At 37.3% G+C, this 23,709-nt stretch overlaps 1 protein-coding gene and 1 non-coding gene across 2 annotated transcripts; both read left to right on the forward strand.

Moving 5' to 3' along the window:
- Positions 1-15,340: 15,340 nt before the first annotated feature.
- On the forward strand, positions 15,341-15,447 carry LOC125996564 (U6 spliceosomal RNA). Its single transcript, XR_007491291.1, has one exon. It is a non-coding gene; the product is annotated as a U6 spliceosomal RNA (small nuclear RNA).
- Positions 15,448-15,883: 436 nt separating this feature from the next.
- Positions 15,884-16,804, forward strand: LOC126011599 (olfactory receptor 2A5-like). The gene has a single exon (XM_049775423.1). It carries the CDS (start codon positions 15,884-15,886, stop codon positions 16,802-16,804), a length of 921 nt encoding a protein of 306 aa, XP_049631380.1.
- The last annotated feature ends 6,905 nt before the right edge of the window (positions 16,805-23,709 follow it).

The following is a 23,709-nucleotide window of genomic DNA, read 5'->3' on the forward strand; positions in this document are numbered from 1 at the left end:
TGGATACAATGTACGAGTGTGCAACTTCTGTTTCTTGTGACTACACAAAAACACTGAGCCATGCACAGTGCATCATCTGTACATACATCAACACATCAGATTATTATTCTGAGTGAAATGAGTCAGAAGGAGAGATGTAGACATAAAATAATCATTTGTGGCACATAAGAATAATAAATGGCAATATGGTAATTATATCTAGAGGAAATAGGGATGAGGGACAGGAGGACTAGTCATGATAGGAAACTTGCCATAAAAAGTGGTGAGTTCCAGAATTGAGCTCCCATTTGACCCAGCAATCGCTCTCCTAAGTATCTACCCCCAAGTTGGAAGGGCATTCATCCCAAAGTATGTGTGCACCCCACTATTTACCACAGCACTCAGTATAATAGCCAAGTCTTGAAACCAACCTCGATGTCCAACAACAGATGAGTGGATCATTAAGATGTGGTATCTATACACAATGGAATACTACATGACAGTCAGAAATGATACAATCACAGACTTTGCAGCAACGTGGATGGACCTAGAACATATCTTGTTAAACGAAGCAAGCCAGAAGACGAAAAATAGACACAGAATGATAGCACTATTCTGAAGTACCTAGAATATACACCAGATATAAAACCAATACCCCATGATTACAGGGTGTAACAGGATAGAAACCTCAAACACAGTAATAATCATCACCATATACTGGGGAGTAGAACCCAAAACAAAGGGGAGAGAATCAACACAAAGCCCGACTACACATTATATCACAAAGAAACAAGCAACAACAAAAACAGCAGCATAGAGAGAACAGGTATGTAATTATCTTTTTACTACAAAGGCCCATAATAATTTACTAGGGATCTTATACAGGATTACAGGTAAAGATTAAGATGGGAACTTACTGAGTCCAACGAAAACACTTCAAAACATTATATTTGAATGCCTTAACCTTACCACATTTAAAAATAACCTTTCAGTTTTTCTGTCCATAGGGGTTCCTGGATACAAAGTGTGAACATCCTATGGTGGTACCTCAGTGCTCAGTCACGCGAGGCACCATACTCTGCTTGAATCATGTAAATGGCCAGATAAAACTCTTTAACATACCCTTTATCTCTAGATTATACTTTCTTTTAGGACCTGAAGCACATGACCAGCCAGCTCACCAAAGCAACAACCGAGACCTACAGATTTTTACCACAGGGCCCAAGCATCAAACCCTTTTAACCAAACTAACATGTCCTTGCTCTTATACCCTCTCTTCTCATTACTTCGTATTTTTGTTGGTGGTGGTGTTTGATTGTTGGTTTGTTTTGTTTTGTTTTTCCTATTCTCTCTTCTAGTCTCCCTCTTCTTCCACCTTCTTCTTCTCACTATCATCAACTCAATCTATGTCAAATAAAAACCACATGGTTACCTCCTCTATAGGAAAGGAAAGCTGACATATAGGGTGCTATGGACAAAACTGAAACCTATATAGATAGACCTCACTAACACAATGGTCAGTATTCGAGACATGAAACCTATAAATACCCAAAAGTTGATCTATTAGTTTCCTTTCCTTACAAGTACTATACTTAGTACTCAGCACACCTCTTGCCTCCACACCTCTCTACATTAATATACACCTAAGCTAACTTCTATATGTTTCTATGTGCGCAGGAGCACACAGAGATAGGAATCCTCCTTAAGGGACAAAGCTAAGCCACAAACAACCCATACCTATACCCTATATAACTCCTCCCATATACTATCCCTCTCCCTCCTCCAGAAATCCGACTATTCCTTCACCCCTCAATCCCACCCCCGATATCTCCACCACACTATAACTCTTCACCCTCAGTTCTTAATCCATTAGGCATCAAAACAGAGCTCCTACCCCAACGAGCCAGTACCCACTACCTAAGTGAAGAGACACCCACTCATGCTCTCACCTCGTTCCCGGCAAGAAAATACAACCAACACCCCGACAGACTCATGCAGTGTGGCACTCCTCCTCACCTCTCCCTAATGTGGACTGTGGCTTGATACCAGAACTAGCTCCAAAGGACCCCCATTGCAAGAACTCTACCCAGTTCTAAATTGATAACCTGACAAAGAGGAAATGAGAACAACTTGATCTAAGAGCAAGTTGTCCTTCCTCATCAGCTATCAATAAGACAAAATTAGAAAAGATGTCACCCTTTGATCTGTGCAAAAGCCAAGATCGCTATATACAGTATTTAGAATGCCCCAGAAGGAATTTGATTCCTGGAGTTGTTGTGGAGAACTGTGTCATTTCTATGTCTGGGATCCAGGTGTCAAGCCTTTCTTGAGCATGGACTATTTGTTTCTTGTTAGACTTGATGTAAGTATAATGTAAACACCTAGAAATATTTTATTTAGATTTATGCTATCAAGTAAAAATCATATATATGCATACACACATATATGAATATATATTTATATATAAATATATATATATAGGATTTCACCAAAGCTAAAGTCAGGTATCACCTTGGGTTACTGGAGAATATAGGAGGAAGTGAAAGGACAGAGATTATGAATTCCTCTAGCCACTCAAAATCTGGTCTCTATAATTCTGAAATAATTTATAAATCTCTTAAATTTCTCTATGTCTCTATAATGTTGATTTCTCTGATGCTTAGAGTCACATATACATAGTACTACAAGGAAATACTTCTCTCTACAAACCACTGCAATGAATATATACTTACGGTGAATAAACTTTGACCTTCATTCATCAGTCCCCTACTGGAAGAAATAGCTGTGTTAACAAGATCAAATCACTCTTTGGTCTGAAATTTCATGTCCTAAATTTATGACATTGGTTTTGAAGAATCTTCTTCCTCTGAACTAAAAAATAATTCCATGAACAGTGAAATTTAATCTTATCTTCAGAATAAAAAAGGACAGTAACAATTTAGGGGAAATACACATTTTCTGGAGTTCAGAGTATGTGTATATGTGTAAGCCATAATGGATAATTATTATGATAATTAGTTATGGACATTAATAAGGTAATATTGTTAAGGTGTCAGAGCCATAGAATAATGGGTAGCATTTGCCAGGCATGTGACTTACACAGTTTCAAGTTTTGGCATCGCATGTGGTCCCCTAAGCTGCTATAAGGGATCCCTTATCACAGAACCAGGAATAAACACTGAGTGCAAAAGAGTATGTCTCTCCACAAAATAAAACCAAAAAAAGAAAAAAGAATATTGTTACAAGAATAAAATACAAAGTTTATAATAATATGAGACTCATGTTGGAATAAATGACAGTGAAGATTTGTACAAGATTTAACAAGATTTGTAGGATGGAACTGGAAAGATATAGTGCTGTAGGTAGGGCATTTCCTTGCATACAATATGCAAAACATACCTCGTATGTTTTCTGAGCACCCCTAAGAGTGATCTCTGAGCACAGATCCAGGAGTAAGCCCTGAGCAACTTAGATGTGACTCCAACTATCATTCCCCTCCCAAAACCCTAAAGAGAGAGACTTTTTAGGAACTACAATGGTGTTTCACTTATCTGTGATTACTCATCTGGGCCTCAGACTTCTGAACTCTAGTTTTCAAGATGACATCAATACTCCTTTGTTCTTCTCTTAACATACATTTGTGATCCAAGTGGCCAATGTGTAGAATAGATTTCTTTATATACCTAAAGTATTTTCTGAACTTTTTTAAATCCTTGGAGTATGTGACACTTTAGTGTCTGATAGATAGTAAATAGTAAATTATTTTATGTATTGCCTTAAACATTTTATACCCATTCTTTCATATATCATCATTAACTCCACCTATTTTATTTCCCAGGAAAGGAAGAAGTAAAGAGAACATTTTATTTACCACTCTTTCTTCAAATGTACTAATTGTTGCTTAGTTTTTCAAAAGATTATTGAAAATTCTACTCATTAGTTTGGGCAAGTGATTTTTATCCTTGGGCAAACTTTAGTCTTCTAACCACTCTAGTAACAGAATGTTTGCATGCTATAGAAATTAACAAACCTTGTTCTGCCTTTCATTAAAAGCACATTTAAAAAATGAATAAAATATTGGCTCTATATGGTGTACAAGGCTGCAGAGAGCAAACGGACTCCAATATAATCAGAAGCCAATTTCTGGTATGGGTCATTTCAAATAACTTGGAGACAGTCCTTATAAAATTAAAAAATATATATCAGCTCTAAATCAACTATGATTGTACATAAAGTAACTTTAGTGGTTATTATATATCTGACCTACAAGATAGAAAAATTGATGCCATTTTTCTTTTTTTTTTTTTACTTATTTATTTAAGCACCTTGATTACATACATGATTGTGTTTGGGTTTCAGTCATGTAAAGAACACCACCCATCACCAGTGCAACATTCCCATCCCCAATGTCCCAAGTCTCCCTCCTCCCCACCCGACCCCCGCATGTACTCTAGACAGGCTCTCCATTTCCCTCATATATTCTCATTATTAGGAGAGTTCAAACTGTAGTTATTTCCCTAACTAAACTCATCACTCTTTGTGGTGAGCTTCATGAGGTGAGCTGGAACTTCCAGCTCTTTTCTCTTTTGTGTCTGAAAATTATTATTACAAGAATGTCTTTCATTTTTCTTAAAACCCATAGATGAGTGAGACCATTCTGCGTTTTTCTTTCTCTCTCTGACTTATTTCACTCAGCATAATAGATTCCGTGTACATCCATGTATAGGAAAATTTCATGACTTCATCTCTCCTGACAGCTGCATAATATTCCGTTGTGTAAATGTACCACAGTTTCTTTAGCCATTCGTCTGTTAAAGGGCATCTTGGTTGTTTCCAGAGTCTGGTAAATAGTGCTGCAATGAATATAGGTGTAAGGAAGGGTTTTTTGTATTGTATTTTTGTGTTCCTAGGATATATTCCTAGGAGTGGTATAGCTGGATCGTATGGGAGCTCGATTTCCAGTTTTTGGAGGAATCTCCATATTGCTTTCCATAAAGGTTGAACTAGACGGCATTCCCACCAGCAGTGCATAAGAGTTCCTTTCTCTCCACATCCCCGCCAACACTGTTTATTCTCATTCTTTGTGATGTGTGCCATTCTCTGCGGTGTGAGGTGGTACCTCATAGTTGTTCTGATTTGCATCTCCCTGATGATTAGTGATGTGGAGCATTTTTCATGTGTCTTTTGGCCATGTGTATTTCTTCTTTGTCCAAGTGTCTGTTCATTTCTTCTCCCCATTCTTTGATGGGGTTAGATGTCTTTTTCTTGTAAAGTTCTGTCAGTGCCTTGTATATTTTGGAGATTAGCCCCTTATCTGATGGGTATTGGGTGAATAGTTCTCCCACTCAGTGGGTGGCTCTTGTATCCTGGGCACTATTTCCTTTGAGGTGCAGAAGCTTCTCAGCTTAATATATTCCCATCTGTTAATCTCTGCTTTCACTTGCTTGGAGAGTGCAGTTTCCTCCTTGATGATGCCTGTAATGTCCTGGAGTGTTTTGCCTATGTGCTGTTCTATATATCTTATGGTTTTGGGGCTGATATCGAGGTCTTTAATCCATTTGGATTTTACCTTCGTACATGATGTTAGCTGGGTGTCTAAGTTCAATTTTTTGCAAGTGGCTATCCAATTGTGCCAACACCACTTGTTGAAGAGGCTTTCCCTGCTCCATTTAGGATTTCCTGCTCCTTTATCAAAAATTAGGTGATTGTATGTCTGGGGAATATTTTCTGAGTATTCAAGACTATTCCACTGATCTGAGGGCCTGTCCTTATTCCAATACCATGCTGTTTTGATAACTATTGCTTCGTAGTACAGTTTAAAGTTGGGGAAAGTAATTCCTCCCATATTCTTTTTCCCAATGACTGCTTTAGCTATTTGAGGGTGTTTATTGTTCCAAATGAATTTCAAAAGTGCCTGATCCACTTCTTTGAAGAATGTCATGGGTATCTTTAGAGGAATGGCATTAAATCTGTATAATGCATTGGGGAGTATTGCCATTTTGATGATGTTAATCCTGCCAATCTATGAGCAGGGTATGCATTTCCATTTCCGTGTGTCCTCTCATATTTTTGGAGCAGATTTTTATAGTTTTCTTTCTATAGGTCCTTCACATATTTAGTCAAGTTGATTCCAAGATATTTGAGTTTGTGTGGCACTATTATGAATGGGGTTGTTTTCTTAATGTCCATTTCATCCTTATTACTATTGGTGTATAGAAAGGCCATTGATTTTTGTGAGTTAATTTTGTAGCCTGCCACCTTGCTATATGAGTCTATTGTTTCTAGAAGCTTTTTCGTAGAGTCTTTACGGTTTTCTAAGTAGAGTATCGTGTCATCTGCAAACAGTGAGAGCTTAACTTCTTCCTTTCCTATCTGGATTCCCTTGATATATTTTTCTTGCCTAATCACTATAGCAAGTACTTCCAGTGCTATGTTGAATAGGAGTGGTGAGAGAGGACAGCCTTGTCTTCCGCCAGAATTTAGAGGGAAGGCTTTTAGTTTTTCTCCATTAAGGATAATATTTGCCACTGGCTTGTGGTAGATGGCCTTAACTATATTCAGAAAGGTTCCTTCCATTCCCATCTTGCTGAGAGTTTTGATCAAGAATGGGTATTGGACCTTATCAAATACTTTCTCTGCATCTATTGATATGATCATGTGGTTTTTATTTTTCTTGTTATTGATGTTGTGTATTATGTTGATAGATTTACGGATGTTAAACCATCCTTGCATTCCTGGGATGAAACCTACTTGATCGTAGTGGATGATCTTCTTAACGAGGCATTGAATCCTATTTGCCAGGATTTTGTTGAGGATCTTTGCATCTGCATTCATCAACGATATTGGTCTGTAATTTTCTTTTTCTGTAACATCACTGTCTGGTTTAGGTATCAAGGTGATGTTGGCTTCATAAAAGCTATTTGGAAGTGTTTCTGTTTGTTCAATTTCATGAAAGAGTCTTTCCAGGATTGGTAGTAGTTCCTCTTGGAAAGTTTGAAAGAATTCATTAGTGAATCCATCTGGACCTAGGCTTTTTTTGGGGGCAGACATTTGATTACCGTTTTAATTTCATCAATGGTGATCGGGGTGTTTAGATATGCTACATCCTCTTCCTTCAACCATGGAAGATTATAAGAGTCCAAGAATTTATCCGTTTCTTCCAGGTTTTCATTTTTAGTGGCATAGAGTTTTTCAAGTAGTTTCTGATTACCCTTTGAATCTCTGTCATATCAGTAGTGATCTCTCCTTTTTCATTCCTAATACGAGTTATCAAGTTTCTCTCTCTCTCTTTCTTTGTTAGGTTTGCCAGTGGTCTATCAATCTTGTTTATTTTTTCGAAGAACCAACTTCTGCTTTCGTTGATCTTTCGGATTGTTTTTTGGGTTTCCACTTCGTTAATTTCTGCTCTCAGCTTTGTTATTTCCTTCTGTCTTCCTATTTTTGGGTCCTTTTGTTGAGCATTTTCTAGTTCTATTAGATGTGTCATTAAGCTACTCAGGTAAGCTCCTTCTTCCTTCCTGATGTGTGCTTGCAAAGCTATAAATTTTCCTCTCAGTACTGCTTTTGCTGTGTCCCATAAGTTCTGATAGTTTGTGTCTTTATTGTCATTTGTTTCCAGGAACCTTTTGATTTCCTCCTCGATTTCATCTCGGACCCACTGGGTATTGAATATGAGGCTGTTTAACTTCCAGGTTAAAGTGTTTCTTCTGAGTCCCTTTGGAATTCACAAATAATTTCAGAGCCTTGTGGTCAGCGAAGGTAGTCTGCAAAATTTCTATCCTCTTGATCTTATGGAGGAATGTTTTATGTGCCAGCATGTAGTCTATCCTGGAGAATGTCCCATGTACATTGGAGAAGAATGTGTATCCAAGTTTCTGGGGATGGAGTGTCCTATATATATCCACTAGGCCTCTTTCTTCCATTTCTCTCCTCAGGTCTAGTATATTCTTGTTCGGTTTCAGTCTGGTTGACCTATCCAGTGTTGACAAAGCTGTGTTAAGGTCCCCCACAATTATTGTGTTGTTATTGATATTATTTTTCAGATTTGTCAACAGTTGTATTAAATATTTTGCAGGCCCCTCATTCGGTGCATATATGTTTAGGAGAGTTATTTCTTCCTGCTCTACATACCCCTTGATTAATATAAAATGTCCATCTTTGTCCCTTACAACCTTCCTGAGTATAAAGTTTGCATTATCAGATATTAGTATGGCCACTCCAGCTTTTTTATGGGTGTTGTTTGCTTGGATAATTTTTCTCCAGCCTTTTATTTTGAGTCTATGTTTGTTCTGACTATTCAGGTGCGTTTCTTGTAGGCAGCAGAAGGTTGGATTGAGTTTTTTGATCCATTTAGCCACTCTGTGTCTCTTGACTGGTGCATTTAGTCCATTGACGTTGAGAGAAAGGATTGTCCTGGGATTTAATGCCATCTTTATATCGAAATTTGGTGTGTCTTTTGGATAGTCTTGTCTTAGATTAGGTCTTTCAGTTTTTCTCTTAACACTGGTTTTGAGTCTGTAAAGTTTCTGAGCTGTTTTTTGTCTGTGAAACCATGTAATCTTCTGTCAAACCGGAAAGTGAGTTTTGCTGGGTATAGTATTCTGGGTGAAGCATTCATTTCACTCAGTCTTGTCACAATATCCCACCACTGCTTTCTGGCCTTGAGTGTTTCTGGTGACAGGTCTGCTGTAAATGTCAAGGGTGCTCGCTTGAATGTAATTTTTCTTTTTGATCTTGCTGTTTTCAGAATTCTGTCTCTATCTGTGGGATTTGTCATTGTGACTAGGATGTGTCTTGGGGTATTTTTTCTGGGGCCTCTTTTGGTTGGTACTCTTTGAGCATGCAGGATTTGATCACATATATTCTTTAGCTCTGGAAGTTTCTTTTTAATGATGTTCTTGACCATTGATTCTTCCTGGAAATTTTCTTCCTGGGTCTCTGGGACTCCAATGATTCTTAAGTTGTTTCTGTTGATCTTATCATAGACTTCTATTTTCATCTGTTCCCATTCTTTGACTAATTTTTCCATTGTCTGCTCATTTGCTTTAAGTTTTTTTCCAATCTCTCCTGTTGTATGGAATTGTTATGTTTCTCATCTTCCACAGCACCAAGTCTATTCTCAGCTTCTGATACCCTGTCCCAGTGCTTATCCATTTTGTCATTCACTTCGTTTACTGACTTTTTCAGGCCTGTTAGTTGACATGTTATTTCAGTTTGGAGTTTTGTGATTTCTGTCTTCATATTTTCTTGGTTCTTATTAGTGTTCTGTTCAACTCTATCCATGGCTTCTTTGAGTTCTTTGAGCATCTTCCATATTGCTAGTCTAAAGTCCTTATCTGAGAGGTTGATTAGTGGGTTGGTCATTATCTGGTCATCAGAATTGTCCTCTTCATTCTCTATGTCTGATGCTGGCCTGCGTTGTTTCCCCATTGTCACACTTGTATTGTGGGTTTTTCTACGTGTTGTGGTGGCATTCATTGGCTATATGATGCAGGCAGCACACTCCTCTGGCTCCGCCCTTTCTGGATGGGCTGACTTCCCTCTAAGGGAGGGGAGTCCTCCATGGATGAAGCCTCACACTGGATCAAATCTTAGGCCCAAGCATGCAACAGAGAAGACAGCCCGGAGAGAAATGTTTGCTTCTGTGATATAGCACAGTTCTTAGTGTGATTTTGCCTTCTTGTTGCGATGGTGTTCTTTCCTTAGCAAGAGTGCATGGCCGCGGTGCGAAGCGGAGCGGCCGTGCTCTGCTGGAGCCTCTTTTCGCCCCACTCGCAAGAGTTTCACGCAAGAGGACAGTAGACAGACATATACAGGTCGCACTCACAGTTTTTCACTGTTGGGCCCCACTGGGCACGCGTAGTTTCGTGGATTTTCCCCACCTGATGTCACAAACAGGGACCCTACAATTGAACTTACATCTTTTTCTGCTCTGCATTCAACTCACCACACTCATATTTTGGCCCATAAATGGGCGATGCCATTTTTCATGTACAATAAACTTTAACAACCCCTATAAAACTATTATAGTCTCTAAATTGTCCATAAATAACATTAACAATACAATCCTAAAATGGGTGCTGAAAGATAGTTCAGAAGGTTTGTTGGAGACTGTTTGGCATAACTAAAAGCCCTTTATTCTAAAATCAAAATGGAGTCTCTGAGAGTCTGAGCAAAAGTGCCTACGTGACAATTAGCAGGCTGCCAGCCTGAGCAGCTAGCAAAATGTGGCCTTTGTCCTTGGACCTAAAGAAAAGGGGAGTCATTGCATTCCTCAGAGCTAGGGGAGTCAGACACAGGCACCAAGATGCCCCCATAAAGATAAAGGCTGGTGGGCCTGGGCAGAGATTAGATCTTATACTTTATTGCTCTAACAACTTGGGCCTCATGATTGATGAATGCCAGCTTCGTGATGTACAGCCTTGTTAATTTTGAAAAAACATGATGTGCCTGTGGAAAGTTACAATTATTCCAAGAATGCCTTGCCCCTTTCTCTTTGTTTGGCCTGACTATAAAAGGCTGTCCCCCTCCCCAAATAAATGGACTCTTGATCAGAGCTTTTCGTCTTGAGTCTCCTTTGTCTTCCCAAACCCCTCTTTTTTCTTTCAGACTGGAATCCACTTCGTGAATCGTGAATAACTGTTGTGGTCCCCAGCCTCTCCTGCAGGTCGGGATTGAGGTCCCTGGGGGCCGCAAAGGTTGATTATATGTTTTGCTTAAGGTCTCCTAAACATAATGGAATGAACCTTGAGAAGAAAGATGAGTAGCTCTGAGTAGTGGCAGGTTTGGCCCTCAAACCAAAAACCAAAACTCATCTTAAAATGGACAAAGAATAAAATATAAGGTAATTTATCTTACCTGACATATAAGATAGCTTTAAATTCCCAATAAGTATACAAGATCCATTACAAAAATCAGAGGATTTTTAACATCAATTCCAAAATCACTTGATAAAGAATAAGCCTAAAATAACATCTATCTACACATACAATTAAAATAAACATATATAATTCTTGTGAATATACACATATTTATTTCATATAGCATCTAAATATTAGAATGAACATGTACAATACTCTGTTCATTTAAATGTTATATGGTCATAAATTTATGCCATATAGTAATAGCTGTTTATTTAAATGTTATATGGCTATGTCAATGATATATGGTCACCTAAATGCTAAATATAATATAGAACACCCCTCTCAAAATCAATAGGAAACCAATAGAAATCAAAAATAGAAAAGGTTAATGAAACCAAGAGCTGTTTTGTTTTTCTGTTTTGTTTTGATTGGAAGAATTAGTAGGACAAACATCCTCATGGCTAAATTCACAAATAAAAAAGTGAAAACTATGGTAAATCTGATCAGAAAAGAAAGCTGAAGAATAAAATTGACACCTCAGAAATATAAAATATGACCAAAGACGTGAAGGACCTATATAAAGAAAACTATAAAGCCCTGCTCCAAGAGAGGACACACGGAAATGGAAAGATATACCCTGCTCATGGATTGGCAGGATTAACATCATTAAAATGGCAATACTCCCCAAAGCATTATACAGGTTTAATGCGATCCCCTTAAAAATACCCATGACATTCTTCAACAAGTGGTGCTAGCAGAACTGGTTAGCCACTTGCAAAAAAGAGAACATAGACCCCCAGTTAACATCATGTATGAAGGTAAAATCCAAATGGATTAAAGACCTTGATACCATAAGGTATATAGAACAACACGTCGGTAAAACACTCCATGACATTGAGACTAAAGGTATCTTCAAGGAGGAAACTGCACTTTCCAAACAAGTGGAAGCTGAGATCAACAGATGGAAATACATTAAGCTGAGAAGCTTCTACACCTCAAAAGAAATAGTGCCCAGGATACAAGAGCCACCCACTGACTGGGAGAAACTATTCACCCAACACCCATCAGATAAGGGGCTAATATTCAAAATATACAGGGCACTGACAGAACTTTACAAGAAAAAAACATCTAATCCCATCAAAAAATGGGGAGAAGAAATGAACAGACGCTTTGATAAAAAAGAAATACAAATGGCCAAAAGGCACATGAAAAAATACTCCTCATCACTAATCAACAGGGAGATGCAAATCAAAACAATTATGAGATACCACCTCACACCACAGAGATTGGCATACATCACAAAAAATAAGAACAATCAGTGCTGGTGGGGATGTGGAGAGAAGGGAACTCTTATGCACTGCTGGTGGGAATGCCGTCTAGTCCAACCTCTATAGAAAGCAATATGGAGATTCCTCCAAAATCTGGAAATTGAGCTCCCATTCGACCCAGCTATTTCACTCCTAGGGATATACCCTAAGAACACAAGAATACAAAACAAAAACCCCTTCCTCACACCTATATTTATTGCAGCACTATTCACAATAGCCAGGCTCTGGAAACAACCAAGATGCCCTTCAACAGATGAATGGCTAAAGAAACTGTGGTACATATACACAATGGAATATTATGCAGCCATCAGGAGAGATGAAGTCATAAAATTTTCCTATACATGGATGTACATGGAATCTAACATGCTGAGTAAAATAAGTCAGAGAGAGATAGAGAGACGCAGAATAATCTCACTCATCTATGGGTTTTAAGAAAAATAAAAGTCATTTTTGCAACAATCATTAGAGACAATGAGAGGAGGGCTGGAACTTCCAGCTCACTTCATGAAGCTCACTGCAAAGACTGGTGATTGCAGTTATAGAAATAACTACACAAGAACTACCATAATCATGTGAATGAATGAGGGAACTGGAAAGCCTGTCTGGAGTACAGGTGGGGGTGGGGTGGGATGGAGGGAGATTTGGGACATTGGTGGTGGGAATGTTGCACTGATGAAGGCGGTGTTCTTTACATGACTGAAACCTAATCACAATCATATATGTAATCAAGATGTTTAAATAAAGGAGAAAAAAAGAAATATAAAATATCATAGGAAATAATGATGAACTTTATATAAACTCACTTGGTAAATCTAGAGAAAACAATACATTCTTAGGGACTCACAACCTCTAGTTACTCTCAAGATAGAAATAAAAATATCCCCTATTACCAAAATCCCAGTGCCAAATGGCTTTACTTGTGAGTTCTTACAAGCCATCACAGAACTGTTATTTTTTTTCTTTTTTCTTTTTTCAGGGAAGACTCCAGACAAGTGCTTTGGTATACTGAATGGCACTCTGGCTCTTGCTAATTAACTGGTCCAGTGGTTCAGTGCCAGGATCTGAAAATACAGTATTAATCATTTATTAGACCCTAGGGTGCGGAAATCATTTAAGTCTCTCAAGTGGTGCTTGGAGGGGAGGTCCCTTAAAGGGCCACACTCACATTGCATTAGGTTCCTATACATTAGTGTATCAGATATCAGGAGGCTCATTTAACTTCATGTGTATTGATCAAAGACCTGAAACTTTTCTTTACTTTTTCTGAACCACAGGATTTTACTGTGAGTCATCCTCAGGAGTGGTTGTCCTCAGAAGTCTATCTTCCCTTTTTCAGTACCCTAAATGATATTTCAGCTACTATGTAAAGAAGACAAAACACTAACACACCATAGGGTAGGTAGCAAGGTTGATAGATGGGTTTTATAATATACCAACCAATTATGAATTACCTAAAGAAAAGGAAAAGTAGTCAATTTTCAAGTAATTATTTCATAGGAATAAAATTTGCTTCTTAAAAAAGTCTATCTTAAGCAAGATACTCATCTATCATCCCATTCTTAGAGTATGATTTACCATGTGGTCTCATGTGTATATATCTTCTATTACTGTGCATAGTTTCAAAAGCATAGATCCATCTGGGTATTAAGGCCTCTCCTGCACCTCTTTTTATTCTAAACATCCTTCCCAAGGGTACTGAGAAATATAACTAGAAAGACAAATAATTCTTTGTTTTCTTGGTAACAATATTGTCTGTTTCTCCTGTATTCTTGTCTCTCTCCCTCAGGGATTCTCTGAGGCAATCTAGGAGGGCTTAGGTGGAGATCACTTTATCATAAAACCCTTACACCAGTGCCTAAGGTGAGAAAACTTACGTCACTGTATCAACTTCTATTGAGACAACAAATATAGCTCTTATACTTGCAAAGTCCCTTTCAAAGGCCGATGGAGGGAGCTGCAACCTTAGCCTTGATTTTTTTAAATCTCTTTTTACTTCTGTGAAACTTCTTTTATATCTAAACCTCTTTCTGAGATCAGAACAGATTTGTACCACAGTAAGTAAAGAGAATTTAAAAAATTCCCCATCTAAGAGTGGTAGTTTAGAGATTCTAGGGTGTGGCTTGAGAAATAAGCATATTGAAAAATAAGCATATTGATGGAAGATTGAGTGTCATTTTAAGGATAAAAAGTAGAGGTAGGTTTATAACACGTTAGTATTTTCAATGCTATGACGAGAATCTTCCCAAAGTGAATGATTATGAATTTTTTTTTGGTTTTGGTTTTGGTTTTGATTTTTGGGTCACCAAGCAGCGCTCAGGGGTTACTCCTGGCTCTACATTCAGAAATCGCTCCTGGCAGGCTCGGGGGACCATATGGGATGCCGGGGTTTGAACCTCCGATCTTCTGCATGCAAGGCAAACACTTTACCTCCATACTATCTCTCCTAAGTCCAATGATCATGAATGTTATGAAGTAAAATGTAATAGTTATCCATAACTATAGAACTTCTCACAATTTCCCTTTACTCTGCAGCCATATATCTGTTATAAAGGCATGCATAAAAAAATCTAACACTGTCAAATTGATTAAAGTTTAGGGAAAATGTACTATGGATGATATTTTAATATATTATGTCCATACTTATATATACATATATATATAGCATCTGTTACATTTATATGTCTAGTCAACCATCCAGCCACCTACTAAATGTTCAGAGAAAATGAGGAATTAAGCAAGAAACAGCATGTATTTAGAACTGTGGGTACATCTTTGTAAGAGGTGGGTGGGACAGGAGCGTAAATATTTTTAACTACTTACAGAGTTGCTTATTCTTATATTAAAACATATGCTATATCTATTGCTGAAGACCATTTATTTATTCTGCTGCTTTGCTCATATTCACAAGGGAAATAATCATATTTTCATGTATATTATTCTATGTGAAAACATAAAACAAAATATTTTCAACTCATTTGATAAAAACTTGAAAATAATCAACATACAGGAAAACATTGAGTATTTCTGGATGCTACATTTATAAATATAATTCCATAGTTTATTACTTTCTAAACTGACTTAGGTATCACTTCATATGTACCTATCATGTGCAGTGAACTAGGCACAGATTATAAAATGAAACCAAATCATTTGAAAGAAAGTGAGTACAGAGTGCTCGCTTCGGCAGCACATATACTAAAATTGGAACGATACAGAGAAGATTAGCATGGCCCCTGCGCAAGGATGACACTCAAATTGGTGAAGCGTTCCATATTTAAAAAAAAAAAAAGAAAGTGAGTACAGAATTTGAAAAGTTTTTACAAAGTTAAAGCAATATAGCTATGAACCTTTCTCAAAATTAAATATTTGTTCCAAAAAAGTCATCCCATGTCACCCTCAGGATACTAAAATGGGCCTTGCCATTAGCTTTCAATTTTGTCATATTTGTAGAAATAAAAATTTTGTGGAAATATAACACCATGTAGAAATTGAGAATTTTAGAAGTAGAAAGATAACATCTCCAAATATGTGACTCACAATAGATGATTCTCCATTTTAAGATTTTCTATGATGATTCTAAAAAGACTTGTTAGATGTATTCGTAAACAATGTCTGCCATTGTTTTCTGTCTAAAAACTAACGTAGATCTCTTTGCTCCTCAGAACACCCCACCTTGCAGCAAAACAAGACCAGCACAGCTTCAGTCACTGGGGCATGAGGGAGAATCAGACATGGGTTACAGAATTTATTCTATTGGGATTCCAACTCCGTCCAGAGATGCACTTGCTTCTCTTTGGGTTTGTCTCCCTGTGCTATACTTTAACGCTTTTGGGGAATGGGACCATCTTGGGGCTCATCTGGCTGGACTCTCGCCTGCACACTCCCATGTACTTCTTCCTCTCACACCTGGCTATTGTGGACATAGCCTATGCCTGCAACACTGTGCCCCAGATGCTGTCAACAAGAAAAACAATTTCCTTTATCTCATGCATAATGCAGAATTTTCTTTATATGACTCTTGGTGATGCTGAGTGCCTTCTCCTGCTCATAATGTCCTATGACCGATATGTGGCCATTTGCCACCCCCTCCATTACTCAATCATGATGAACTGGAAAGTATGTACTGTTCTGGCTGCCTTTTCCTGGGTGTTTGCTTCCATCCTCTCTCTTACTCACATTTTTCTTCTTCTGAGGCTTCCGTTCTGTGGGCCTCATGAAATCAACCAGTTCTTCTGTGAAATGTTGGCTGTCCTCAAGCTGGCCTGTGCTGACACTTGGCTCAACCAAGTGGTTATTTTTGCAGTCTGTGTCTTTATCCTGGTGGGGCCCCTTAGCGTGGTGCTGGTGTCTTACACACGCATCTTGATTACCATCTTTAGAATACAGTCAGGAGAGGGCCGGAGAAAGGCGTTTTCCACCTGTTCCTCCCACCTCTGTGTGGTTGGGCTCTTCTTTGGTAGTGCTATAGTTGTGTATGTGGCCCCCAAATCCAGCCACCCTGAGGAACAGCAAAAGATCCTTTCCCTGTATTACAGTCTCTTCAATCCTGTACTGAATCCTCTTATCTACAGCCTGAGGAATGCTGAGGTAAAGGGGGCTCTGAGGAGAGTTCTGTGGAAGCAGAGACTGATCTGAGGGATGCCAAGGTATCTTGAATGGACTGATTTGTTTCATGTGAGATTAGGGGGATGAAAATAGGAATATTTTAAATGATTTTGATTTAGATTTATCTCAAGATATCTATTGCTGAGATTCCACCAAGTTTAAGGTCAGACCCATGTCTGACCCAAGGCTGTCAGAGAATTAAGGTGAAGTGACAAGCCAGAAATCACAAATGATCTGTTGTTCTGAAGCTTTATTTTTCTTTTCTTTTTTTAATAATATATTTAAACACCTTGATTACAAATATTATTGTACTTAGGTTTCATTCATAAAAAGAACACTCCTCTTCACCAGTGCAATATTCCCACCACCAATGCCCCCCATCTCCGACCTTCCCCACACCCTGCCTGTATTCAAGATTGGCATTCTACTTCTCTCACTCATTAACATTATCATGGGAGTTATTAGTGTAGTTATTTGTCTAACTGTTCTCACCACTCTTTGTGGTGAGCTTCATGCAGTGAGCTGATCCTTCCAGCCCTCATCTTTGGGCATTATTACAATAATGTCTTTTATTTTTCTTAAAAAGTTATGGATAAATCAAATTATTCTGTGTGTCTCTTTCCCTCTGACTTATTTCACTCAGTAAAATAGTTTCCATGTCCATTCATGTATAGGAAAATTTCATGACTTCATCTCTCCTAACAGTTGCATAATATTCCATTGTGTATATGTACCACAGTTTCTTTAGCCATTCATCTGTTGAAGGGCATCTTGGTGTTTCCAAATTCTGTCTATTGTAAAGAGCACTGCAATGAATATAGGTTTGAGGAAGGGATGTTTGTATTGTGTTTTTTGTATTCCTAGGTATATCCCTAGGAAGAAATAGCTGGATCATATGGGAGCTAAATTTTCAGTTTTTGGAGGAATCTCCATATTGTTTTCCATAAAGTTGAACTAGACAGCATTCCCACCAGCAGTGAATGAGAGTTTTTTCTCTCCACATCCCCTCCAGCACTGATAGTTCTTGTTTTCTGTGATGTGTGTCAGTCTCTGTGGTGTGAAATAGTACCTCATTGTTGTTTTGATTTGCATCTCCCTGATGATAAGTGATGTGGAGCATTTTTTCTTGTGCCTTTTGGCCATTTATATTTCTTTTTGAGAAATTGTGTGTTCATTTCTTCTCCCCATTTTTTATGGGATTAGATTTTTTTCCGTTATATTCTGTCAGTACTTTGCATATCTTAGATATTAGCCCTAGGCACTATTTCCTTTGGGGTTCAGAAGAGGAACTTTATTTTTCAAGTCTCCTCTTAAATTTCTTTATGATTTTCACCTTTCTTGTGTTTCTTCTCTTATATAAAAGTTCTTATAAGGGTTCATACCGAATAATTCACAATACTCATTACTGTTGGTTGTGATGTCCCTCTTTGGAAAAACAGTTATGCCAAGAAGCACATAATTAAATATAGCCTTAAATTTTATGTCATATATTTATTACACTGATTCTGAATTGTTCATGTTGACATGAACATCAGTGACCCAATTTCTAAGTAAAAAAAAAAGGTCACTCATGAATGTCTACATGAAAAATGGGGAAATATCAAGATCTTTGTATTTACTAAACTTTCCTTACTGGAAAGAGATTTTATTTAGAAAACAGATGATCATCAGTTATTAGGCAGAGTGTAATTAGGCAGATGTGTAATTCATATTGGACCATTACTATGATTGTATGACTGATGACAGGAATATAATATCATTATTGAAGAGAATGATGCTAATGTTTGAAGATAATAGTGTAGACCTACATATAGAACCAATGATACAATGAAGCCTCATAAGATCTTACTGTATTTTCCTGTGTATGACTTTTGAAACGAAAAAAGGTAACTGAAAATTGGGGGTCATCTTATATACTGAGTATATCCCTAAAAACGTTCTGATATGCCACCAAACGAAAATTGTCTGGATATTGCCACAAAATGAATTTTCCATCTCGATCCTGCACCAATCACTGAAATGCTGCTCAGACTGCCTCTCTAACTCCGCCAATCCAAGCAGGCTTTTTATGCATGCAAATTATACAATGTTCTGTACCTGAATCTACACTGTAAGAAGCCTGCTCAGATTGGCCAGAGTCGGAGAGGAAGTCTAACATTAGGGGTGTCTTATACACCCGGTCTTCTTATATGAGGGAAAATATGGTATAATAATTTCAACAATATTCCAAAGAGTTTCTGCTTCTACTCCTATAATCAATTTTATGAACCCAGGTGGTCTAAATGACATGGAAGACTAATCTTTTAAACACATATTTATGACCTAAGGGTTATGTTAGCTTTGTAAAAACTATTTGGGAGTCTCTCTGTTTCTTCAATTTCCTGGAAGAGCCTAAAAAATTTGGTAGTAGGTCCTCTTGAAAGGTTTAAAAGATTTCATTAGTGACTACATCTGGGCCTGACCTTTAATTTTAGGAAAGACTTTTGATTACCATCTTAATTTATTCAAAAGTGCTGGATCTGTTTAGATTAGCTAGATCATCCTAGCTCGTGGAAAATTATGAGTCCAAGAACTTATCCATGTCTTCTAGGTTTTCTTGTTTTGTAGTATAGAGTTTCTCAAAGTAGTTATTTATCCTTTGAATCTCTGAAATATCTGTAGTTATCTCCACCTTTTCATTTTTAAATCAGTTTATTAAGTTTCTTTTTTACCCTTTCTTTGTGAGTTTTGCTAGTGGTTTATTGATCCTGTTTGGTTTTTTTTTTTTTTTCCAAAGAACCAACAACTTTTGCTTTTATTGATCTTTTGGTTTGTTCTTTGGATTTTCAATTCATTAATTTTTGCTCTAAACTTTGTTATTTCCTTCTGCCTACATAGTTTTGGTTCATTTGGTTGATCACTTTCTAATTTTATAAGCTATGTCGTTAAATTATTTATGTAGGCCCCTTCTTCCTTCCTGATGTGTGCCTCAAAGCTAAAAATTTTCTTCTTAGTACCACTTTTGCTGTGTCCCACAAATCCTGGTAATTTGTGTCTTCAATTGTATTTGTTTCCAGGAACCTTTTGATTTCCTCTTTGATTTCATCTCTGACCTACTGGTTGTTTAGTAGTGATCTGTTTAACTCAAGGTGTTAAAGTTTTTTCTTTATATCTTTTAGTTTCAGTTCATTATGATCTAAGAAGGTATTTTATACAATTTCTATTCTCTTGATTTTATGAAGGAATGTAATATGGGCCAGCATGTAATCTGTCCTGGAGAATGACCCATCTGCATATTTATATATATATGCCACTTTCTTCCACTTATCCTTTTATAGCTAATATATTCTTGTTAGGTTTAATCCTGGTTGACCTAAAATGGAATGACAGGAAGGTGTTGAAGTCTCTCCCTGTTATTGTGATACCTTCTTTCAGATTTGTCAACAATTGTATTAGATATTTTATTGGTCCCTCATTGTGTGCATATATGTTTAGGGATGTGATTTCTTCCTGTTTTAAATATATTTTGATTATTAAGAAATGTCCATCTTAGTCCTTTATTACTTTTTTAAGTCAAATTTGTGTCATCTGATATTAATATGGCCAATCCAGCTTTTTAAGGGTATTGTTTGCTTGGATGATCATCCTCCAGTCTTGATTTTGAGTCTATGTTTGTTTTGACTATTCAGATGTGTTTCTTGTAGGCAGCAGAATATTAGATTCAGCTTTTTGATCAATTTTGCAACTCTGTGTCCTTGTGTATTTTATGGGATTTAGTGTCAACTTAGTGTAAGAGTTTTGTTTGTTAGTCTGTCTTGTCTTAAGGTACACCTTTCAGTTTGTCTTTTAAGGCTGGTTTTGAGTCCAAAACATGCATTGTTGTTTAACCGTGATATGTATGCTTCCTTGGCTGAGTGAAGTATTGTAGGTGAAGCATTCATTAATTGAGCTGTGTATATACCACCATTGCCACTGTAAATCTTAAGAATGCTCTTTTGAGGAAATAGAATGCCCGTCTCAAATAAAGGTGGGGCAGGGGAGGATGAAGATGATGGGGCATTGGTGACTGTAAGGTTGTATTGGTGAAGGAGGGTGTTCTTTTTTTTGGGGGGGGCCACACCCGGCGATGCTCAGGGGTTACTTCTGGCTGTCTGCTCAGAAATAGCTCCTGGCAGGCACGGGGGACCATATGGGACACCGGGATTCGAACCAACCACCTTTGGTCCTGGATCGGCTGCTTGCAAGGCAAACGCCGCTGTGCTATCCCTCCGGGCCCGGGTGTTCTTTTTTATAACTGAAATCCAACTACAAAAATGTTTGTAATCATGTTGCTTAAATATATTCTAAAAAATTAAAACCATAAAAAATAAAAGAAAGGTTATATGTTCTTACTACTTGTATTCAAAAGTGTATGTTCAGTGTTAGGTTGAAAAAAAAAAGAATGCTCTCTAAATGTAATTTTCCTTTTTGATATTGCTCTTTTCAGTATTCTATTTCTATCTGTGGGATTCATCATTGTGACTAGTATGTGTCTTTGGGTGCTTTTCTTCGGTTCTCTTTTAGCTGGTACTCTTTGGACCTGCAGGCTTTGGTTACATGTGTTCTTTATCTCTGCAGTTTCTCTGCAATTGTCCTTGACTTGATTCTTCATGGGGATTTTCTTCCTGGGTCTCTGGGACTACAATGATTCTTATGTGTTTTTTTTTTTCTGTTGAGTTCTATCAAAGACTTCTATTTTTGTCTGTTCACATTATTTCTTTGAGGATATTTTCCATTGTCTGATCATTTGTTTAAGGCTATTTTCCAATCTCTTTTTTTTTTCAGCCACACCCATTTGATGCTTGGGTTATTGCCCCTGGCTTGGGGGGACCATATGGAATGCCGGGTGATCGAACCGCTGTCCTTCCTTGGCTAGCACTTGCAAGGCAGACACCTTACCTCTAGCTCCACCTCACCACACCCCCCAATCTCTTTTTTGTACGAAGTTCCATGCATCTCATCTTTCAGCTCACTGATTCATCCTCAGCCACTCTTATTTTGTAGGAGAGGCTTTCTAGTGAGGTTTTCATTTCACCTACAAAGTTTTCAGTTCTGTTATTTTACTTTGGAGTTTTCTCATTTTTATTTTTATATCCTCTTGATTATTATTTGTGTTTCATTCAGGCTTTCCCATGCTTTCTTTGAGTTCTATGAGGATCCTTCATATTCCTTTCTAACATCTTTATCTGAAAGGCTAAATAGGTGGTCAGCACTTTTTGGGTCTTCCATCTTCATTTTCTATGCATGATGGAGGCTGCCATGTTTCCCCATTCTCATTCTTTTAGTGTGATATTTACTATGTTTTGTTCTGGGGCTCATTGACCAGGAGTTGTGAGCAGCTGCAGAGTGAAACAGTCAAGTTCCTCCGGCTCTGCCCTTCATGGGCGGGTACAACTCACCTTCATTGAGCTACAGTGGTTTCAGCGGGCTTTTTTGGGCTGGATTGGTCCTAGCACCAGCAGATATGGATCTGGATGTCAGATTTGAGAAAAAGAGCAAGGCAGAGATCAGGCTTTGCCCTTTGTCTAATTTTTCTCTGCCTTTGTGGTCTTATTGTCATTCAAATATATAACATGTGGCAATAATACATTATTACTTACTCCTTATATTTCTTCATCCTAACATTTTTATCTAACATTGAAATTTATAGTTTATATCTAATTAAATTAAAAAGAACAGAAATAATATTACCCTTGTATCCTGTCTCTAATTTAATTTTTCCCTCAGCTCTCTGGAAAACTAGTTAACATTCTTCTCATTAGTTTGGACAAACCATTTTGATTATTATCTTTGTCTACTCAACTCCTGGTATCAGAGCATTTCCAGATTATGGAAATTTAGAAAGATTATTCTGCTATAACACTAAAAAATAAAAAGGAAAAAGGAAAAGAATTTTGGCTCTAAATATACCTATTTGTGTCATTAAGTGGATATATTGAATTATTTTGTCTCATACTACAAAGATGGAAAAATGAAATTTATAAAACTTTACTGAATAATAACTTTTAGTAATCTCATATATAAAATATTACATTCTTTAAAATAGATACATCTGGCATCCAAATTAATAATAAGGGACCAGAGAGAGATCAACCAACTGAGTACCTACTTTGTAAATGGAAGCTACTGCCAGGAATGAGCCCTGAGCATTGAAGCCACCAAGCTCTATTTTCTTTAAAGTACAAAAGTAAAAGCAGACAAATCTCAAAATGGAAGAGGAAAGGGAAAAGATATAACAATTAAATTTCACATAAAACTTAAATCATAGATTCAAATTCAAAAATTTATACAAGTGTTCTTTAGAAAAATCAGGGAATGGTGCTCATTCTTAACAGTAATTCAAATATATTTAATAAAGAATAAATAATTTAATAAAGAATATTTTTCAAGAATATTTTTGCTGGAAACAACTTTATAAAGATATTTTCTATAGAAAATCTGAGGTAGTCTAACTAAAAATATCCACAATTCTAAAAATAAATTGCAGATAATCCCTGAGTATATAAAATGTTTCTATAATTATTTCAATAACTAGATTATTTTGGGGGGCGGGTCACAAACAGCAGCACTCAGGGCTTTATCCTAACTTTGTTCTCAAGGATCACTCCTGGTGTACTTGTGGTGCATATGTTGGCTGGGGATTCAACTGAGTTGACTGTGTGTAAGGCAAGCACCTAACCCAGTGACCTATCATTCAGGTCCAATATTTTGAGTTCTTGGATTTTATTTATTTGAATTTGGGTGAATATACTAAATAGTTCTCAAAAGGTTCAAGATCCTATTGCCACTTTTTGGCCAACTCAAGTCTATCAGTCAAAGTAAGGATCTGAGGTTGTAGTATTACTCATGCCTCATGGTACCAGAAATTACCTAGTCCACTGTCTTGTGTTGGGGGACTTCTAGTACTTCATCCTGAA

This window comes from Suncus etruscus, chromosome 1, assembly GCF_024139225.1.
Source record: "Suncus etruscus isolate mSunEtr1 chromosome 1, mSunEtr1.pri.cur, whole genome shotgun sequence".
Classification (NCBI taxonomy): domain Eukaryota; kingdom Metazoa; phylum Chordata; class Mammalia; order Eulipotyphla; family Soricidae; genus Suncus; species Suncus etruscus.